Below are 17,659 nucleotides of genomic sequence, written 5' to 3' on the forward strand. Positions count from 1 at the left end.
CCAGGGCCTTTAAAAGTCACATGCTGAGGATTCCTGACCCATAATGAGATCCAGATCAACCAGACCAAGCTTCAGTCAACTCAGTTCCTCTGGCTGAGGTGGAGCAACTACACAGCCACATGGCTTTGAGTTCATTGTATAAATGTAATTTATAAAACTATTGGAGGGATGGTTCGGTCTGTTCTCAAATATCTCAGCTAGGGAAACGTTTTTTGGCAGGAATGATGAAAACCTTTGCTTACACAAGTCATCTACGAGCTGGAGAGAGGTTTTCCAAAGACTGCAATTGTTTGAGCATCTTTACATGTATATCAAGAAGGCGTTTTGGCTCAAATCTTACCCAGCATAACACTGATAGACTTTTTATTTATATCAGTGTAGACTTGCTGCTGAATAGTTATTCCAAAGTCATTTATCTTCTCAATAGCTTCAACAAGCTTCTTTTTCTGTGGCTCCAAAGCTTCTTTTTCTGTGGCTCCAAACATCAGTGATGCTAAAAGCTTTAGCAGAACTAGATGTTGCTTGAAGACACTTACAGAACCACTGGCACTCCTTATTTCTACCTTCCTTACTCTCTTCTCCCAGAATCCCTCTTCTTACATCCGATCAGATCCATCTGACATTAGCTCATCCCTCCCAAATTTCCAGTCTGCAGCTCAGAGATTTAGTCAGACACCCAGAGACAGGCCAGAGCTTGTGCTTCTTGCCTTAAGTTAGCTCTGATCAAACAGGGACATCTTTCAGTTGCCTAAAAAACTTAGATGGAATGAGTTGGCCTCCAAAACAGGCTGTAACAAAACACATCCAGTGGATCAAGTCCAAGGTAACTATTAATTAATTGAAACAGAGACAATACATTTCTCTGACAGTGATTGATTCATTCATGTTGGCTTAGCTTCATCTCTTAGGAACCAGGATGATAACATTATAAGGGTAGGCAGTAATATGACCAAACAGATCAGCAGATCTAATCAATAAAGATTAATCAATTCTATCTTGGAGGAAGATTAATGGGACATTTATGATGCATTAATAATCAGGGCCAAGCTAAGAGTAGCATTGGAAATACATCATGGCATTTGAAGCAAAGCAATGTGGGTAACTTACTGGGGTTTATGTTGACATGTGGGTCTGATTGAGACGTGTCTGAAGTGGTTTACACTGGCATCCATATCTGAGAGGGGCGAAGAAATAAAACTGGAAAACTCCAGGGACAAATATAAAATGCTCATTCATAAAAACAAAAATAATTGCACATTTTCAGTATTGTTTTGAAGTAGGGGCGGAATGATTAAACCCAAAGACTTCAGGGTGCAGCTTCACATGTGTTGTGTTGATTATTACAATAATAAACTGGCAGAGTTAGGGAATGCAATGTATTATTATCCTTAGGTCCAACTGAGTAGCCTTAGCTCTACCAACACAAACTTTATATGGACAAAACATCCACACCTGTGTCACATTTGAAAATTAAAAACTTTTTTTTCCAAACTATTAGCTCACGTGAAGCATTTAAAGACATTGAAAAAGGTCAGTTTACCGTCCAAGAAAAAACAAGAATCTGTCAATTGTTAAATAAATGGAAAAAGAAAAAAAGGTTGTTCCTTCTGGTCCTCTCAGTCTGGCCGGAGTTCGTCCTGTGTTGGCTATTCAGAGTGTATATATTTGGAGAAGCTGTGAGGCTTTGGTGTTGGTGGTTTTTCTCCAAAGTGGCCCCCAGTGGATAGGAAGTGGATATATTAGTCTGACATGTATCCTTCCTCCTTGCTTCCCTCGCTCATTCTCAGGTTTTTAAACTAGTCATATTAAGGAGGCAAGGAGGCCCACAATTTACATACCCAACAGATCTCTGTCTCTGGAAAAGTGAGAAAAGCTTGCAGGTAGTTCCATAGCTTCAGTGTCCATTGAGCTGATGGCTTCTTTTTTTTTAAGATTTCTGTCTTCCTTTTTGCAAACTCTTCTTTTTGTGAATGTCTTATTTTGCCATCCTTTCATTTTTGTATCCATCTGTGGCTTTCACTGAGTGAATTTAGCTTTCCTCTCTGAAGTTTTATTTATATATTTATTTATTTATTTATTTAAATTTATGCTAAAATGACATAAAATCCTTAAGGAACTTTGATTTACATTTTGAGGTCAGGGAATTTGAGCAAACATTACTGAACAGCCTCCTGTGGAATGCACAGCATAACTGAATGGAGACAGACAATAAATTAGTGAGGGGTGACAAAATCTTTTGTTGAACAGCGCTAAATGGATACACAACAAGTGGAAGGGTTTGTCTGTACCCTCTGCAGTCACAGACAAGTCTGCGTCCACAGTCTTTCTAACCACGGGTGACGCTAATGATGTGCAGCCCGAGCTCACTCTTGCAAACCATTGGCTGTGTGGCTCTAAATTTTGGACGCAAATGATTGTAGAAACAAGCATGGGAACTGACACATCGTTAGGCTTTCCAAGAATACCATTACTGGGACTCTTCTTAATTTTTATGAATATAGGTTTTTCATGTCAAAGTTGTTCAGCTGACACAAGACCATATTTGTTCAGTGTCTTTGCTCCAAAAGCGTCTAAGTTGGTCAAACAGCCAAGACCCTCCATGGTGTACTAACACAAAAAATTGCTTTTATAGGTGGGTTGCCGTCCATCTGTGGATGGTGAGTTTTGGCAGCTTGCTTTTCAAACTTGCAGCAGACAAATTGCCCCAAAGGAGCAATAAACTTCTGCTAAATCATATTCCAGCTCCGAGCACTTTTAAATCCATGTCCCACATCAGCAAATGTTGAGTTAGAATCTGTAGGTCCAGTTAGATCCTACAAGTAAATGAAGTTTGATGTGAGTGGAATGTTTTCAGGAGATCTCTGGCTCAGAATGTCATGGAAATGCAAACATTTCATGTTTGGTAAAGTAAAACAACATCTCGGCATTTGTTTAAAACTTAGCAGTTCTGATTCAGACTTATGTCAACAAAATTATTCACATGTGACCGGAGTGAACAATGACTAAATGACCCACTCATCTGTGACAGGCTCTGAGCCCCGAGTGTCTGTTTAACTATTCACAAACCTTTCTACTCCCCACTAAGGTCAAACATCTTGAAGACCTTGAAAAACTATAAATTCTGTTGACTTTTGAATTATTTTAGCAACTTATATTAACAACTTGGCTCCTTCTCAGGCCAAAATGTGTTTTTATCCTTTTCAAATTTTCAATCAAAGGACCGTACAGGGAAAGCAGCCCACAGTTCTTTTGAGACAACACTTTAACCAGAAAAGGGCAGAGCATTTTTCTTTAGTTATGGATATGAGCAGAAATGGAACTGTAAATTCAATTCAAAATGTGCAATTTAATGCAGGAACTCTAATTTTCATACATCACTATTTGTACTGATCCATTTTTGCTCTGTCAAACATCAGAGGTATGAGATGTTCTACGGCGTTATTCACCTCTTCTGCTGCATTACGTGCTTTTCTTGTCTGTTCTCCCAGGACGCTAAAAGTATTTCATAAATACATGAAAGCAACCACTAATCTTTCTGCTAAAGTATCATTCTCTGCAAGGGTGTGTTTGGTTTTTGCCTTAGTGTGGATGTTAGAGTGACACATAAAGCATCACCCTGTAGAATATTGCATTCTGAACACACCCCATAAAACTGTGACAGCTTTCCTCGTTATCTGAGCATTCATGTCACTACTTTAATATGAATCAAGTTTATGCAGTGTAAGGAACAGATGATCTTTCTGGGATTTAGATGTGGGAGCTTTTACTATATAGGATAAAACATTTAATCTATCAGTTTTCCTAACCCACTGTATCCCTTTTGGGGTCATGGGGTTGCCGGAGTCTGTCGTGGGTATTGTTGGGCGAAAGCAGTGTACGTCCTCGACAGGTCGCCGGTCTTTTGCAGGGCACCTAATCGCTCCCACATACACACACATGCACACCTAGGGACACTTTAAAGGAACCAAAGTCAAAAAAGGAGGACATGCAAACTCCACTCAGAAAAGTCAGGATTCAAACCTTGGTCTTGTTGTAAGAGAGCATTAAACATTGAGCTCACAATTTTCTTTGATTTGCCTTTTTTTTCATAATCAAAGTTGCCAAAACGATCTGTGTCTAAAAACTATTAAAATACAATTTCATAAAAATATTTTTGCAATTATGAATGTCAAATATCTATCTATTTATCTATTTTCATGAGTTGACTGAAATTGGGAATTACCTGGGAATACCAAACATGACTTCATGGTAGTTGGTTGCACTGCTAAAGCAAGTGCAAACAACGTGCAAGTAATTTGCCAAACATTTTTGGGTAGTCGTTAAATTATTGCAACTAAAGAAAGTACTGTGTATATGATATTATACTATCATACTAAAAACTGGTCAAAGTCATCACATTAGGTTGCTAAGTGTGTTACTATAATATGAATAGACAACAAAGTGAAAAAATCGTTATAAGTCATAAGTCTGACATTTTCTCACACTACAACCAAAACTAAACATACAGAATCAGACATGGGATCTTTCAGCGTCCCATGTGGAGAAACTCTCAGTTTACTTCATAAGACGTTCTGTTACCAATAACCCCACTGCTGCTGCTCTGAAACATGTAGAACTTCCCACATGTCCTTTCTGCATGTCTTTAATATTTCCATCCTAATACAAACAGACTATCCTTGCAATCCGATAGCCACATTCACCCATGTGAACATGTAAGGGAGCGCTCTGAGGCTTGACCGGTTACTGTATGATAATCAAACTGTGTGTTATGAATTGTTGTCACTGATAGTTTGGTTTCACTGTGGGATTAGTAGATAAACTGCAGCATTTAGTGTAGTGTTTTAGTGAATCTTTGACCTTTGTGGAGCACACACTGCCCATTTTGTTATTGGATCTTAATTTTATTCATCAGCATTCCTAGAGTGTGAAGTTAAAGTTTTAGTTTTGGGTTGATGCAGATCTGCAATGGCTCATGATAAAGATCCGGCCTGACACTCTTACTCCCTTAGTGTACATATGATATAAGCAATTCATTCACCTTTCTCTGAGGAGAAGAGATTTATATGGAGTATGATTATAGATGATGTGGAGTGTTATCATCAATCTCTTCTGGATGGCAGCTGTTTTATAAATGTGTTGGACAGAGGGATCCTTCTCTGTATACTCATCCGAGGTCTCCTGCAAGTTATTGCCCCCCACCCCCTGACAAAACTGTTCCTTCTATAGAATTCTTTGTAACAGAGAGGCCCTGCAGTGCTTAATGGTGTGTTTTTATTTTTCTTGCAGCTTATGCAGTAATTGCAAACGGACAAGTTCAGTGTCCTAAAGGCTTTAAAAGGATGAATGCCACACACTGTCAAGGTAAGTTTAAAAAAACAAAACAAGATTGGACTTTTTGAGCAATTCTATGTAATTTTATCCAGTGCATTTCCATAATATTTCCTTAAATTTGCGCGGCAATGCTTACAGTTGACATACTGCTGTTGATCTGGCCCCATAAAGGAACTGGGTCGAGACCATGATTACTGTAGAAAGAAAGCTTAGAAGTCATTATCTACCTGGAGCTTCATAGTTTGATTTTTTGCTAAGATTTACGGTAGTCATTTTGTATTTTAAGGAGTTTTGCTGCAGACAGTGGCTTTATGATCAGCACATTAAACAAAACTCAAAAATTTATCCCAAGTGGAAAGTCACTTTTTTCTTTTTAGGACAAAATACGCACTATGATGAAAATTCAATTTTTAGTGTTTTTTATATGCTCTTGTGGCAATATTCTGATGACTGAACACTTACATTAAGATATTTAGCCCCAAAATTGCAAAAATACATGACTTTTTTTTTTTAATCTAATCATGTTGAATCAGGAGCAGAAGAAAATATGCTGTTTGAAAAAGCTTGTAACTGTGATATAGAAACCACAATCTGCTAAACGCTCCCCGCTCAGTTCCATTCTGATGCATCCACTCAGATCCATGTGCGTTTTTCGTTTTCCTCATCTGGGTCAAAACTGTATGGCTGGATTTCTCAAGGATTGCTCACCATTTTTGTTGCACCAGTAATGTTAGGATGGGTTTTGAGGGGATGTAAGATAGAAGGAGAGGGTGTAAACAGATAGATAATGGGAATGAGGGTCAGGGCTGCTCTGTGCCAATTGTCCTGCCTACAACCCAGGGGCAAATTTCTAATGAACTACTGCCGCTCTGCAGAAACTATGTCCTAGAAAACGACACTTTTTAATATTGTGGCCAAAAACGCCACAATCCTAATTAAAAACTCACTAGTAATGATTCTAGACAAGATCAAAAGATCATGGGAGTGGGATTTTAAAGAGCCTAAACTATTAACACATCAAATAAGGCTCTGTAGCACTAAATGGGAGTAGATAAACTTTACATTTATTTTCTGCTTTGAATTCATTCTGGATGAATGAGTCTCTCTACAGACATGTAGCGACAGATATGTATTCCTGTATGAAATGTGCAGCTTTTTTATTATTAAAAAATAAGGTTCACAGTTAGCCACCCTACTTATTTAAACTCTTCTGTTTGCCATTCAGCACCTGCGTCATTCCCAAAAAACTAATTTAGTTGTAATTCTCTTACTTGCTGCCAAAACGTCAGAATCTGGGATCTTTCCCCCCCAAATATTAAGTAATTTGTGGGATGATGTCCACCCATCTATGTTCTGCCTCAATTCTAAATGGATTGCATTGTGAGAGGGTTTATCTCTGCGATGTAATAGGCCTGACTTGACATGGTAATTCTGTGAAGTGACATTTCCCCCCAGTGTGATAAGATGCACCTACAGAGGCACAGTCAGCCCCTCTGAAACAACGCTTTATCTTTCCAAACTAGGTCAGCTGAAAGTGCTGTGTTTACTGCTGTGCTGAGTATAAGTTTGTTTAAAGAATGGCCTTCACAGAGGAATATGTTATCTCTGTTATGCATGGCAAATTGCTATGGAAAGAGGTTTTTAGTTTAAGGCTTACATTTCTTAGAAAAAATAGCTTAATAAACTGTAAAAATGTCGAAGTCATACCTTGTCAGATTTTACTTCATAACTTTATGATTTTATGATTTTAAAATTCTAGTACTTCAGCTAAATGCATATATGGAACTGAAAATCAGATTCTTATAAACACAGTTTATGTTGATGCAAATCAAGATTCAGTGAGGTCATAGTTGATTATTTGACACTTAGCTACTATGTGTTTTAATGTGTATTTAGTCTATAAAAGCAGCCCCAATGCAGCTTACTTGTAAGCACTTACCACAAGTTCAAGCAACCAAGCATAACTTCAAAAAAGACAGGTTGTCATAGAAGTCATTTTCAAGCCCCGTCAACCCATCGGCAGACTATGGCAATAGCACTAATCAGGGACCCAACCGACCCACGGATTAAAGACCCCATGAGAGCCAAAGCTTAACCCAGTGCTGACCTGAACCAGGATCAGATGTGGTTCAACCTGAAAACAAGTCCCTGTAGTGTGTGTTGTTCCAGTGTTCAGATCTTCAGCAGAGTCAGTCATGACAGCTGTGGAATGTTGTCCTTGGTTTGTGCTTCGTCCTCCTTCGACCACACGACCCGCTTCTACAAAACAGAAAGACGGACATGTTTATGTCGTCCCAAAACAGAAGCTGCTGCTATTATAGGGCTTTGTTGAATTTACTCAGTTGTCACCCTCGATTTCTTAGAAACCAAAAAGTGAAAGCAGATTATTGAGAAATGGAAGATAAATCTATAGTAGCATGTAATCAGACTCAACTGGTTGAAGCGATGGAAAAATAAAGAAAACCATGTTCTTTTGTTTACCATAGTAGAAAAACAAATTGTGTCTATTCCCAAGTGTGATGGCATGACTAATCCATTATGTATGCCATCAGATTTAGCAACTCTTTAAGCAGTTGAAAAAAATCCTCCACTTGCATTAATTTTGAAATCTTAGGATGTTGTCCCATCATGTGATTGTTTAAAAAAAAAAAGGTGTCCTGTGAAAATAATAAGCACTTGAAAAAATAGCTATTGTCGTCAGTAGCGCATGCATGCATTCTTGATAATCATCTTTTATCAGTTTGAACATTTCTCAAAACCTTTCATTTAATTCTGCTTCTTTTTTTTAGACATCAATGAGTGTCTGCTGCCTGGAATTTGCAAAAATGCTGACTGTGTCAACACCAAAGGAAGCTACAGGTGCACATGTAAACCCGGATACATGTTAGATGCTGCAAGGAGCCATTGTGTCTGTATGTTCCCCCCCCCCCCCCCCCCCCCCAATTACTAAATGATCTTTCTACCATTTGTCTTTTATATACTAAATTGTATTGTGTTCTTTGGCTCCTCCTCTAGCGGACAAGGCTGTCTCTGAAGAGAGGGCATCGTGCTATAGGTCGGTTTCTTCCGGTTTCTGCTCTCTGCCACTAGCCAACCATCTCACCAAGCAAATTTGCTGCTGCAGCCGTGTGGGAAAGGCCTGGGGTCATGGCTGTGATCGTTGTCCCTTGCCAGGTTCAGGTACAGTGCTTAAATATTTCCTGTAATCATATCTCGGTGAAAACTTGTTATTTTTTCGACTTTTTTTGTGCTATTGCAGATGGAAAAATGTCTAATTGTAAGTTATGTAAGGACTAGCAATGTCAGTAAGCACAGTCATTCTACTCTTTGCCAATGGTGTAAAACATTTCAAAGTAACTAAAATCTGTTTAGAGTGGGAAATCAACCAAAAAAATAGCAGTTTTCATTTTTTCGAGGCAGCATAATGGTTAGTCAGTCTTGTGTTCTCACTCCAACACTCAAAGAGAGAGCCCACAAATCTACCGGCAAGGCTTCACAGCAGAAATTTGCAGCTCTGCCAAGCGAAACATGGGAAGTAGTTGTCATCCTTTTCTCCGTCCAGATCTAATCTTCAAAGTCACAGAGAGAAACAAGATGGTTTTTGGAGTGTCTGTGCTGGCCAGTGATTCACAGGGACTGTCAAATATCAGATATTACACACAGACCTCCATAATGCTGCCTTTTAGACATAGATGTGATTACATTTTTTTATAACCTCATTTTCCGTCATGCAGTGTCAGGCCTTCTCTGTATTCATACGTGTATTTACCCTGAGTGCACGTCTGTCATTCCTCATATTTCTATTCCAGGCTCATCAGAGCCAAGTTTCAGGTCAAGTAAAGGACACCGTTCTTCCTGGTTATAATGGCTTCACCATTATCAAAGTGTGCTGGCCTTGAGACAAAGAAAAGTAGTTTCATTTCTTTCATCTAGCAAGCCAAAATTTCATTAGCCTCTTCCTTATACACCTGTACATGGGTTGAAGGGTCAGAGTTACATGATCCAATACTTCCCTCTTTGGCTTCTTGTGCTTTTTGAAATCTTTTCCACAAGAGATGTTCTTAGTGTCCAAGTTTTTTAAGCAGACCTTAATACTGTATTCCTATGCTGGGACTGTGATCAACAGTCAGAGCCAAATTATTCTGTAAGAGCTTGCTTATCACTGTGCATTTGCTCCTCCCACAGACCACTTCAAGGAGATCTGCCCAGCCGGACATGGATACACATACTCACGCTCAGATGTGCAGATTTCAGTCCGGCAGCTCGAGGATGATGAGCTGCAGAGCACAGGAGTATCTCTTGAGGAGCAGTATCCTCAGTTTCCATCGTCTCAGCCCTCGCTGCTCTTCCCCAGCGAGCCGCAACACCCCAGTTACCCTCAGACACCACAAGTGCCCCAGTACCCTGATTACCACAACATGCCACAAATACCTCATCACCCTTTGAGCCCGCAACATCCATCATATTCAGAGAATGAAGAAGCTGAGCGGACAGAGGGTAAAAGTATGAAATATTTGGTTATTATTGATTTATTTTGGAAATTTTATACACATAGGCACACATCTTGTGCATCCACTTGTAGACGACTAGATCCATGTACGTCTTTGTTTTCCTTGTCTGAGCTGGCATTTGGCTCAAAACTTTACAACTGGATAGCTTCAACAGTGCTCGCCATTTTTGTTGCAAGGTTAGGTTGGGGGTGTGAAGGGCTATAAGCTAGCAGGAGATAGTGTAAACAGTTCTCAGTTATAGGTCAAGGGAAGTGGGGCGGGGTTGCTATGTGCCAATAATCCCACCTGCAACTCTGCAGGAACTTTGTCCTAGAAAAAGACACAGGTTTTTTTATTTTGCCTAAAAAAGACATAAATCATAATTAAAAGACCACTGGGAACACTTTTACAATATATCAAAAGATGATCAGAGTGGGACTTTAACTAGTTCTGTCTTTTAGGTGGTTTAAAGTTTACATAAAGTTTAGGTAGGTGTCCACTTTACTTTAGTCTGGTTTACTTCAGAAATAATGACTCTCTTTATCTTCTGCAGGTGAAGAATTTCTCCTCCCAGTAAGTTTTTCGTTTTTATCTCTGATAAAACAAAAACAAAAAGGAGAACTTGATGCTTACTAGTTGTTTTTTATTTTTATGTCTTTTACAGTCAGCTGTTGTGACTGACTCTCCATTGAAGCACCCAGGTATTTATTTCTTCCTTTATATTTATGACAGTCAACTTCTTCCTCAATTGTGGTAAATGATAAAGGTTATTGGATCATTTAATTCATACCCAAACATATTTGTATTCTATGAAAATGTTTTCCATTTCCTCACATGACTAACAAACATTTAGTCTAGAGCATCTCTACATGGAACAAGTCTCTTTTAAAATTATTTAGGTAATGCTTGGCACCTATAAAGAAATAGTAAATCTTAATAGCTAAATAAGGGAGCAAACGAGAAAGAAATGCTTGGGAAAGTGGCTCATTTTAGTAGTAGGAACTTGGCTGGATGTTAAAGTTAGAGTCTCCAAAGGCAGATCTAACCAGTTTGCTCGCTTATGTTTACATTATGACCCACTCCAGTCCACCTAACAAATACCTCTCCAGACTCTCCAAGCATCAACCTGACGCCAGATTTAAAGGAAATAAACCCTAAAGCTTCACCCACAGGTAAGCTATAAGTTCAGGGAATTACTAAGACAGCATAACGATTTAAAGCAATGTTGGAAATATCTTAAAGACAAACTGGCATGGATAAATGAAGCTGTGGGAGCACAATGCAAAAAGCAGCCCAGACCTCAACATTTCATTTTATGTGGTCTCTGTCATGTCCTGGCAGACAGTTCAGCATGACATAAAGGTTTTGTGCTTTCCAAAAGTAAGAAACGCTTTCTTGTAAGAAACCAAGAACAGGTTTGTTTTGCAGACCATATTTATGAAGAAATGAGAAGAAAATCAGAGATGGGAAGGCAGAGCCATGAAGGGATGGAAGAAGTGAATTTCCAGAGATACGTCCTTTGTCTTTAGAAACATCAAGTGCCAAACTCAATATCTCTGTTTTACCTAAATCCTTTTGGAAGAAGAAGACAAGAACAAAACTAACGTCAGGCTCTACAGCGCATGACTTGTTTCTTGACGAAGTCTTTGTGAGAGCGCCATACCACCTGTTAGAACACTATGCCACGGTAAAACCACTCCTCTCATCCAAAATTCTACCAATAAAACAGCAAGACGATTACCCATGAAGAGTAACATGTGTTAGTGGAATGCTTTTCTATTTTGTATTTTTACAATCCGTCTGATTTCTGTGCCCTGACTGTGAGCTTCTCCTCTGTTTCACAGGTATCAACAAGTGCAGTTCTATACCCTCTATATGCGGCCGTGGAAAATGCATTTCTGTGCAGACTGGCTACACTTGCTTGTGTGACCCTGGATTTAAGCTCAGTGCCTTGCAGACCAATTGCATTGGTAAGTAGCAAAAGTACTAAAACATGAGGCTTTATTTTGTATGTCAGTTATGGTACTCAATTTTTTCAAAGTAATGCTGCTTTTACGCCAAATGTAATTCCCACTGCGATTTCACATCCTCTGGCTTGACCGTTGTGCAAAAATGTTTTTATAAACCTGATGCTCCCACTGCATTTGGGGGGAGGTGCCATCAAAAGTTTTTAGCCTCATTGTTACATGGAAGCATTGATTGAATGTTTATCTGTATATTTCATATACAGCCACTGCATAGAAGACATGGATGATGTTGATAGATCAAGTTTGCTTATCTTGAAGAGCTCTACAAAGACGTTGGTAATCACGTCTCCATTTCTGGGTCCACTGTACTTACGTCTGTGACCCAGTTTGATGACTGGCTGTCCTGCATTAATCCCAGATGGAAAAAAAAGACAATAGTAAAATTAGGGGACCTTTTTATTATTGGCTCAATAATAAAAAAAAAGCTTCCTCCCACAGGAGGAGAACAAATGACAATGATCAGCTCTTCACATTACATCATCAACATATTATGGACCAAAGCTTGATTTCTGATTGATTGACACAAATCCTTCACCAAATTTAAGATATTTAAACTCTGGAAACATTGCGCAGAAAAATGTTTGCCCAAAACGTTCTGCTGCAAGATCGCCATGCTGCACCTGAATCGCAAAACGTGCTGCAAGACCTTTGATCGCGTCTATTAAACAATAAAACTGGCTGCACAAATCGCATTTGATGTGAACACAGGTTCCCTTGATCATGACTTTTAAGTTTTTACTTGGGGCCTTTTAAAGACAGGCAACAGGTTCCCCATACAAATATAGCCTAGTTTCCTTCTGACAAACTTGTTTGTGTAGAATTAATTCAGTGCTATTTGATACCATAGCATATGCCATATTTGCAGACCCTGAAAATAGTCTGTGTCTAATAGTCCATCAACCATCCATTTCAGGAAGAGTCTATAGATGGAACCTGGTATGCATTTATTTATGGACTGTGGGGTTCTTAAATAAGGCTTTTGTGTCAATAGTTCTGCGTTCTGGCTGTTGTTCTGCAACCTAATTTTAATTTTGTTTGTCCGTTTGGGTTTGTACTTGTGGAACTGTAAGACTGATACCAATTTAGATTGTGAAACTTGCATGAAAGAACAGAAAGGACGCATGGTCCACCAAGAAGGCAAAATATTTTTTGGCTAGAACTAAATCAAAGTGTTGTCAAAGCATTTAGTAGAATTTCACACCAGCAGGGTCCCCCAACACTTCAGAACCTAATTTAGAACTCACCAATAAAAAAAACCTAGAAAGTAAAGTGCAAAATGAAAAGTAATAGCATCCTTCCACATGGATTTTGGCTAAACTGGTGTGAATCCATGTTGGTAAACGAGGGAGCAAGACTTTTCGGGACTCCAGAATAGAACCAGATTTGTATCTGTCATAAAGCACAAAAGACACTTTCTAAAGGCACTGTGACTTTGTCTGTTATCAGATCAACAAATGCAAGCCTGGAGTACCGATCATCCTGTGGCACAGAGGTCTTAATAAATTAAACATGCCAAAAGGAAAGGGATCCAATTACTTACATTACATTATATTTAAAGGCAGAACACAGGTCATTAAGACAGCAACGATTCTGTGACCTCCTATGCCAAGCATCCTCTGCAGCCTCTGTTCATCTTCTAATCCCATTGTCCTATTGGGGTCAAGGGGCTGCCGGAGACTATCCCCTGACATCCTAGACAGGATGCCTCTAGAAAGCTCCAAACTGCGGAGCTTGGACTCATTCACCGGCTTCTGGTGAAAATCCACTAATCCACTTTCACTTTTCCTTTTGTATAGATGTAAATGAGTGTGATGAAGACCCATGTGAAGGGAAGGGTCACTGCATAAACAGCTATGGCTCCTACACATGCCAGTGCCACAGTGGTTACAGCCAGGTGATCACACAGAACAGGAAGTTCTGTCAAGGTGAGACTTCAAGATTAAATGTCAAAATGAAAACAGGCTGCTAATTAGCAGAATGTTGTTTTTATTTGCCACTAGCATTTATTTACAAAGCATCCTCTCCTATTAAATTATTTGGAGGACATCACTAACTTAGCTTTCCTCTCTTATTGGTTTTCTTTTACCTCGCAGACATTAACGAGTGCAGCATGCCCAACAAATGCCAGAATGGAAATTGCGTCAACACAGAAGGATCTTACACCTGTGAATGCAACAGTGGTTTTGCCAAATCTTGGAGAGACCAATGCGAAGGTGACTTCCAAGCAAAAATCCACAGAAGCATAAACCCAGCTCCACCTATCTGCATTTTTCAAGTCAGCCACATTTTCCTCTAAACAGGGCCAGGAAGAAAACTTTTTTTCCGTCATGGTCGAGAGAATATGTGTACAATTAGGGAAACACAAACTCTTTTGTCTCCAACTGTTTTAGTGAGCCAGTTTTTTTCTGTCCCACCTTCTGCTTGAGCAGATTTAGATGAGTGCAAGGATCCCAGCTCGTGTCCCAGTGGAATCTGCATCAACACACTGGGCTCCTTCCAGTGCCAGGCATGCAGCCCTGGGCTTAGACTCATCAATGAAAGATGTGTGGGTAAGTTAACCTGTCAAAGCAGCAGTACTAACAGAGATTTTCAGCTTATTTTTAATCAGTTCAGAAAAATAAAGGCCTGCCTCTATTTCTTTTAAGCTACATGAATAAAGAAGTCTGTACCTAAGCGCTGCACTTTGTTGAAATCCCGAAAACAGATCAGAGGTCCTGTGGCATATGTTGAGCGGTGGGTGCAGCGGTAGGGTGGAAGCGTTTTCATGTGTCGTAGTGCAATTTGGGCACTGTGGCGTGGTGCGTCCAGAGTTAAAATGTCTGAACTTTGGCAAAAAAAGACGTCTCACAACAAGCAATCAGGGACGTTGCTTTGGTCCACAACGTCTTGCTGACGTAATCAGTAGGTGGAGGAGAATCTGATTGTTCTCCTGTAGATTATATTTTTATAACTTCATGATATTATTATTATTATTATTATTATTATTATTATAGACAATTTTATTTGATTTGGACTCCAACCACTGACCCATTAGGGGCCAAAGCTGAGTCCCAGATTGGTTAACGTGATGCATCTTCTTTGCCAGTTCAGATATTTGAACTCTTTGAACCTCTGATTGCTTCTGTTCATGGACTTAACATTGAAACTGGACTTTCCTGATGCCCAAATCACGTTCGTTTTGAACGCAGCTCTAGGAGTTAAATTCAGAGCAGCTTAAATAAAATGAATGAAAATGATCAATAAAACTTTATGTTTTGCTGCAGATTTTATATTGCAGCATTTTCATATTGCAACCATGTAAAGTCCCAAACCACAGCGATGATGGCAGCTCCGCACCATCTCTGCTTGTTCACATTTCCATCCTTTGTCAAGTACTGTATTTTTGGTCTTTTTATATCTCTTTTTTTTTAAGAGATTGTTGAAAATACTCCAATGGGAAGACTCATAAAATGTTCTTTTGGATTCAGCTTTGAAAAAAAACAATGCTTTATTGAAATACATTGCACAGCTGTTGTACTTTTGAGCCCAGCAAAGACAAGATGTTAGACGTAATGACCGAGCAGAGCAGAAGAACAGAGGATGTATGAAAGTGTTGCCAACTCTTCAGTAAGTGAAGCCGCTGTTGGCTGATCTAAAAGTCGCCAAATGATGCCATTGCTTGATTAGCATATTATTTGCATTGGGACCAACAAGCGTTAATTATAAAAACAACAAATACATCCTTCTATTTTATCTCCTGGCTTGGAATTGATGAAGTGATGCAAGAGATACACTTTGGAAGAGTTACTTTTTTTGTTTTCTTTTTGGTGATTTGTTTTTTCCATTTCTCTAGAGAAGGGGCTTCATGGTGGTGCAGCGGTTAACGCTCTTGCCCCACAGAGAGAAGGCTCTGGTTCAAATCCCAGCTTGGTTCTTTCTGTGTGGAGTTTGCATGTTCTCCTCATGCATGCATGATTTTCTCCAGGCTTCCTCTCACTGTCCAAAAGCATGCTTCGTAGGTGACCTGGTCTCCCTGCATTGCCTATAGGTGTGTGTGTGTGTGTGTGTTGCCCTGCCAGCCACACACATGTCCTGACTGTATCCCACCTTCAACTAACAGTGCCTGGGTGAGGCTCCACAACCCTGTGACTCCAAAGGGGATTAAGTGGGTTTAGGAGATGAATGGATAAATATTTTGAAGGAGAGAGCATGAACAATATAATAAATAATATTATAGAGTACATTTCTCTACTCTCCACTCTAGCTCCCAAGAGTTAACTATCACACCAACCTTTCCAGACAGATTTGGGGTGGCTGGAGCTTCACAGGATCATCCACTCTTGCTCTGTGAAGACAGTAATAGCAGAACAATACATACCTTCAAATTTTAGCCTCCAGACGCTTTTAAGAGGATAAGTCACCAAGGGGGTCTGGAAAGTTGCTAAATATAGTGAGAAAGTTGTAGAGTTTGAAACATTGTTTGAGAGGAGTCGAGGGTCAGTTCCCCGCTGGAAAGAGGTCATGACTCATAAACAAGTTTCTTCACTTACCCAAAATGTTTCCCTTGGTTTAATTTACAGGTGATACTTAGTCTGGAGAAACAGTTGCTGACAGCCCTTAGTGCATGTTATGTTTGGGTTGACACACAAAAAGCCCCCACCAGTAAGTGACCTTTCTAACATAACAAGCTGGCTGCTCTTACTTACCACATCCCCTCTCCCCTGCGGATCTTTTGAATTTTTTGGGAAACTTGGAGCCACTTTTCCAAAAATGTTAGCATCAAAGAACTGACTGAAAATAAAGATCTTCACATGCATTTGTTTCATTTTTTCTACTTTCCTAGAGACTTGGAAAAAAAACCAAAACCAGATGTATTTGTTTAAAGTTAAATGATGCCCGGCAACCAACATAGTACAATTTATTTCATTTTTAATCTCTTCATTTTTATAAGACAGGAAATTGTAAACGAGGTGTAAAATTGGAAGTAAATAATTTTTCTCTGATGGTTTGTTCATACATGACAAACGGTGCCATCGTTTTTGTCTGTAGCTCTGCTGGAGCCCCATAAAACACTAAATGCTGAGTTTACAAAATTTATTTCAGCCAATTTAATTTAAAGAGTAGCAGTTGTGGCCCAATTGGCCATATCAAGGATAAACGTTGGTGTTATGTAGAAAGCAGCGTGTTTTTCCTGTTAGAGCTTATCGGTACCGGGCTGCTCTGACAGATGTCTGGCACTGCTCGTGGTTAGACACACAAAACCCTGTTTGTGACTTTTTTTTGACTCCACGGCTCTATGCGCTCCAGGATTTCTATCTCATGAGCATCTTCTTTACACCTCATTTGTTTTTCCTTCCTTTTGTTTGATTCTCTTCCCTTTTAAACATTGTTTTAGACCACAACCTGACCCCAAAAAATGCTAGTAAAAGCTGACAAATTCCACTATTAAATTTACTGCAGGCATTTCTGAATGACAAAACAGAAGATACAGCCTCTGATGCAAGTAGTGCAAAACTTTTATGAATGAGGTGAGAGTGTGGATGGAATTGAATCACTTCTGTTACTGTGAGTTATTATCCTTTAACTGTTTTTCTGCACTCCATTTAAAGCGAGCCCAGATTCAATGAAATCTATTTTATGAAAGAGTTTTCTATCCAAATCCAGTAGAAATTAAAATCATAGTAACAAAACAGAAAGGACAATAGCAAAATATGGAAAATTGACATGTTTGTGTTATGGAAAATTGACGTGTTTGTTTGTTGTTGTTTTTTTTTTTTGTCAAATCGGAATAAAAAATAATCCATCTTTGTTCGTAATGTGTTAGTGCTTTGC

General features: G+C 39.2%; 1 protein-coding gene across 3 annotated transcripts in view; it reads left to right on the forward strand.

Annotated features, from left to right (window-relative positions):
• The window catches only part of ltbp2 (latent transforming growth factor beta binding protein 2), an 83,215-nt gene that overhangs the window by 45,054 nt on the left and 20,502 nt on the right, over positions 1–17,659 (forward strand). For 2 of the 3 annotated variants that reach the window (XM_023951596.1, XM_023951598.1), the window contains exons 9-18: positions 5,287–5,361; positions 8,121–8,243; positions 8,347–8,511; positions 9,517–9,834; positions 10,375–10,394; positions 10,486–10,522; positions 11,666–11,791; positions 13,645–13,773; positions 13,942–14,061; positions 14,278–14,397. In XM_023951596.1, the coding sequence (XP_023807364.1) occupies positions 5,287–5,361; positions 8,121–8,243; positions 8,347–8,511; positions 9,517–9,834; positions 10,375–10,394; positions 10,486–10,522; positions 11,666–11,791; positions 13,645–13,773; positions 13,942–14,061; positions 14,278–14,397 (1,233 nt within the window). The remainder of the gene's footprint in view (positions 1–5,286; positions 5,362–8,120; positions 8,244–8,346; positions 8,512–9,516; positions 9,835–10,374; positions 10,395–10,485; positions 10,523–11,665; positions 11,792–13,644; positions 13,774–13,941; positions 14,062–14,277; positions 14,398–17,659) is intronic. The other variant, XM_023951597.1, reaches the window with a different exon arrangement.

Source organism: Oryzias latipes, chromosome 22, assembly GCF_002234675.1.
Source record: "Oryzias latipes chromosome 22, ASM223467v1".
In the NCBI taxonomy this organism is placed as follows: domain Eukaryota; kingdom Metazoa; phylum Chordata; class Actinopteri; order Beloniformes; family Adrianichthyidae; genus Oryzias; species Oryzias latipes.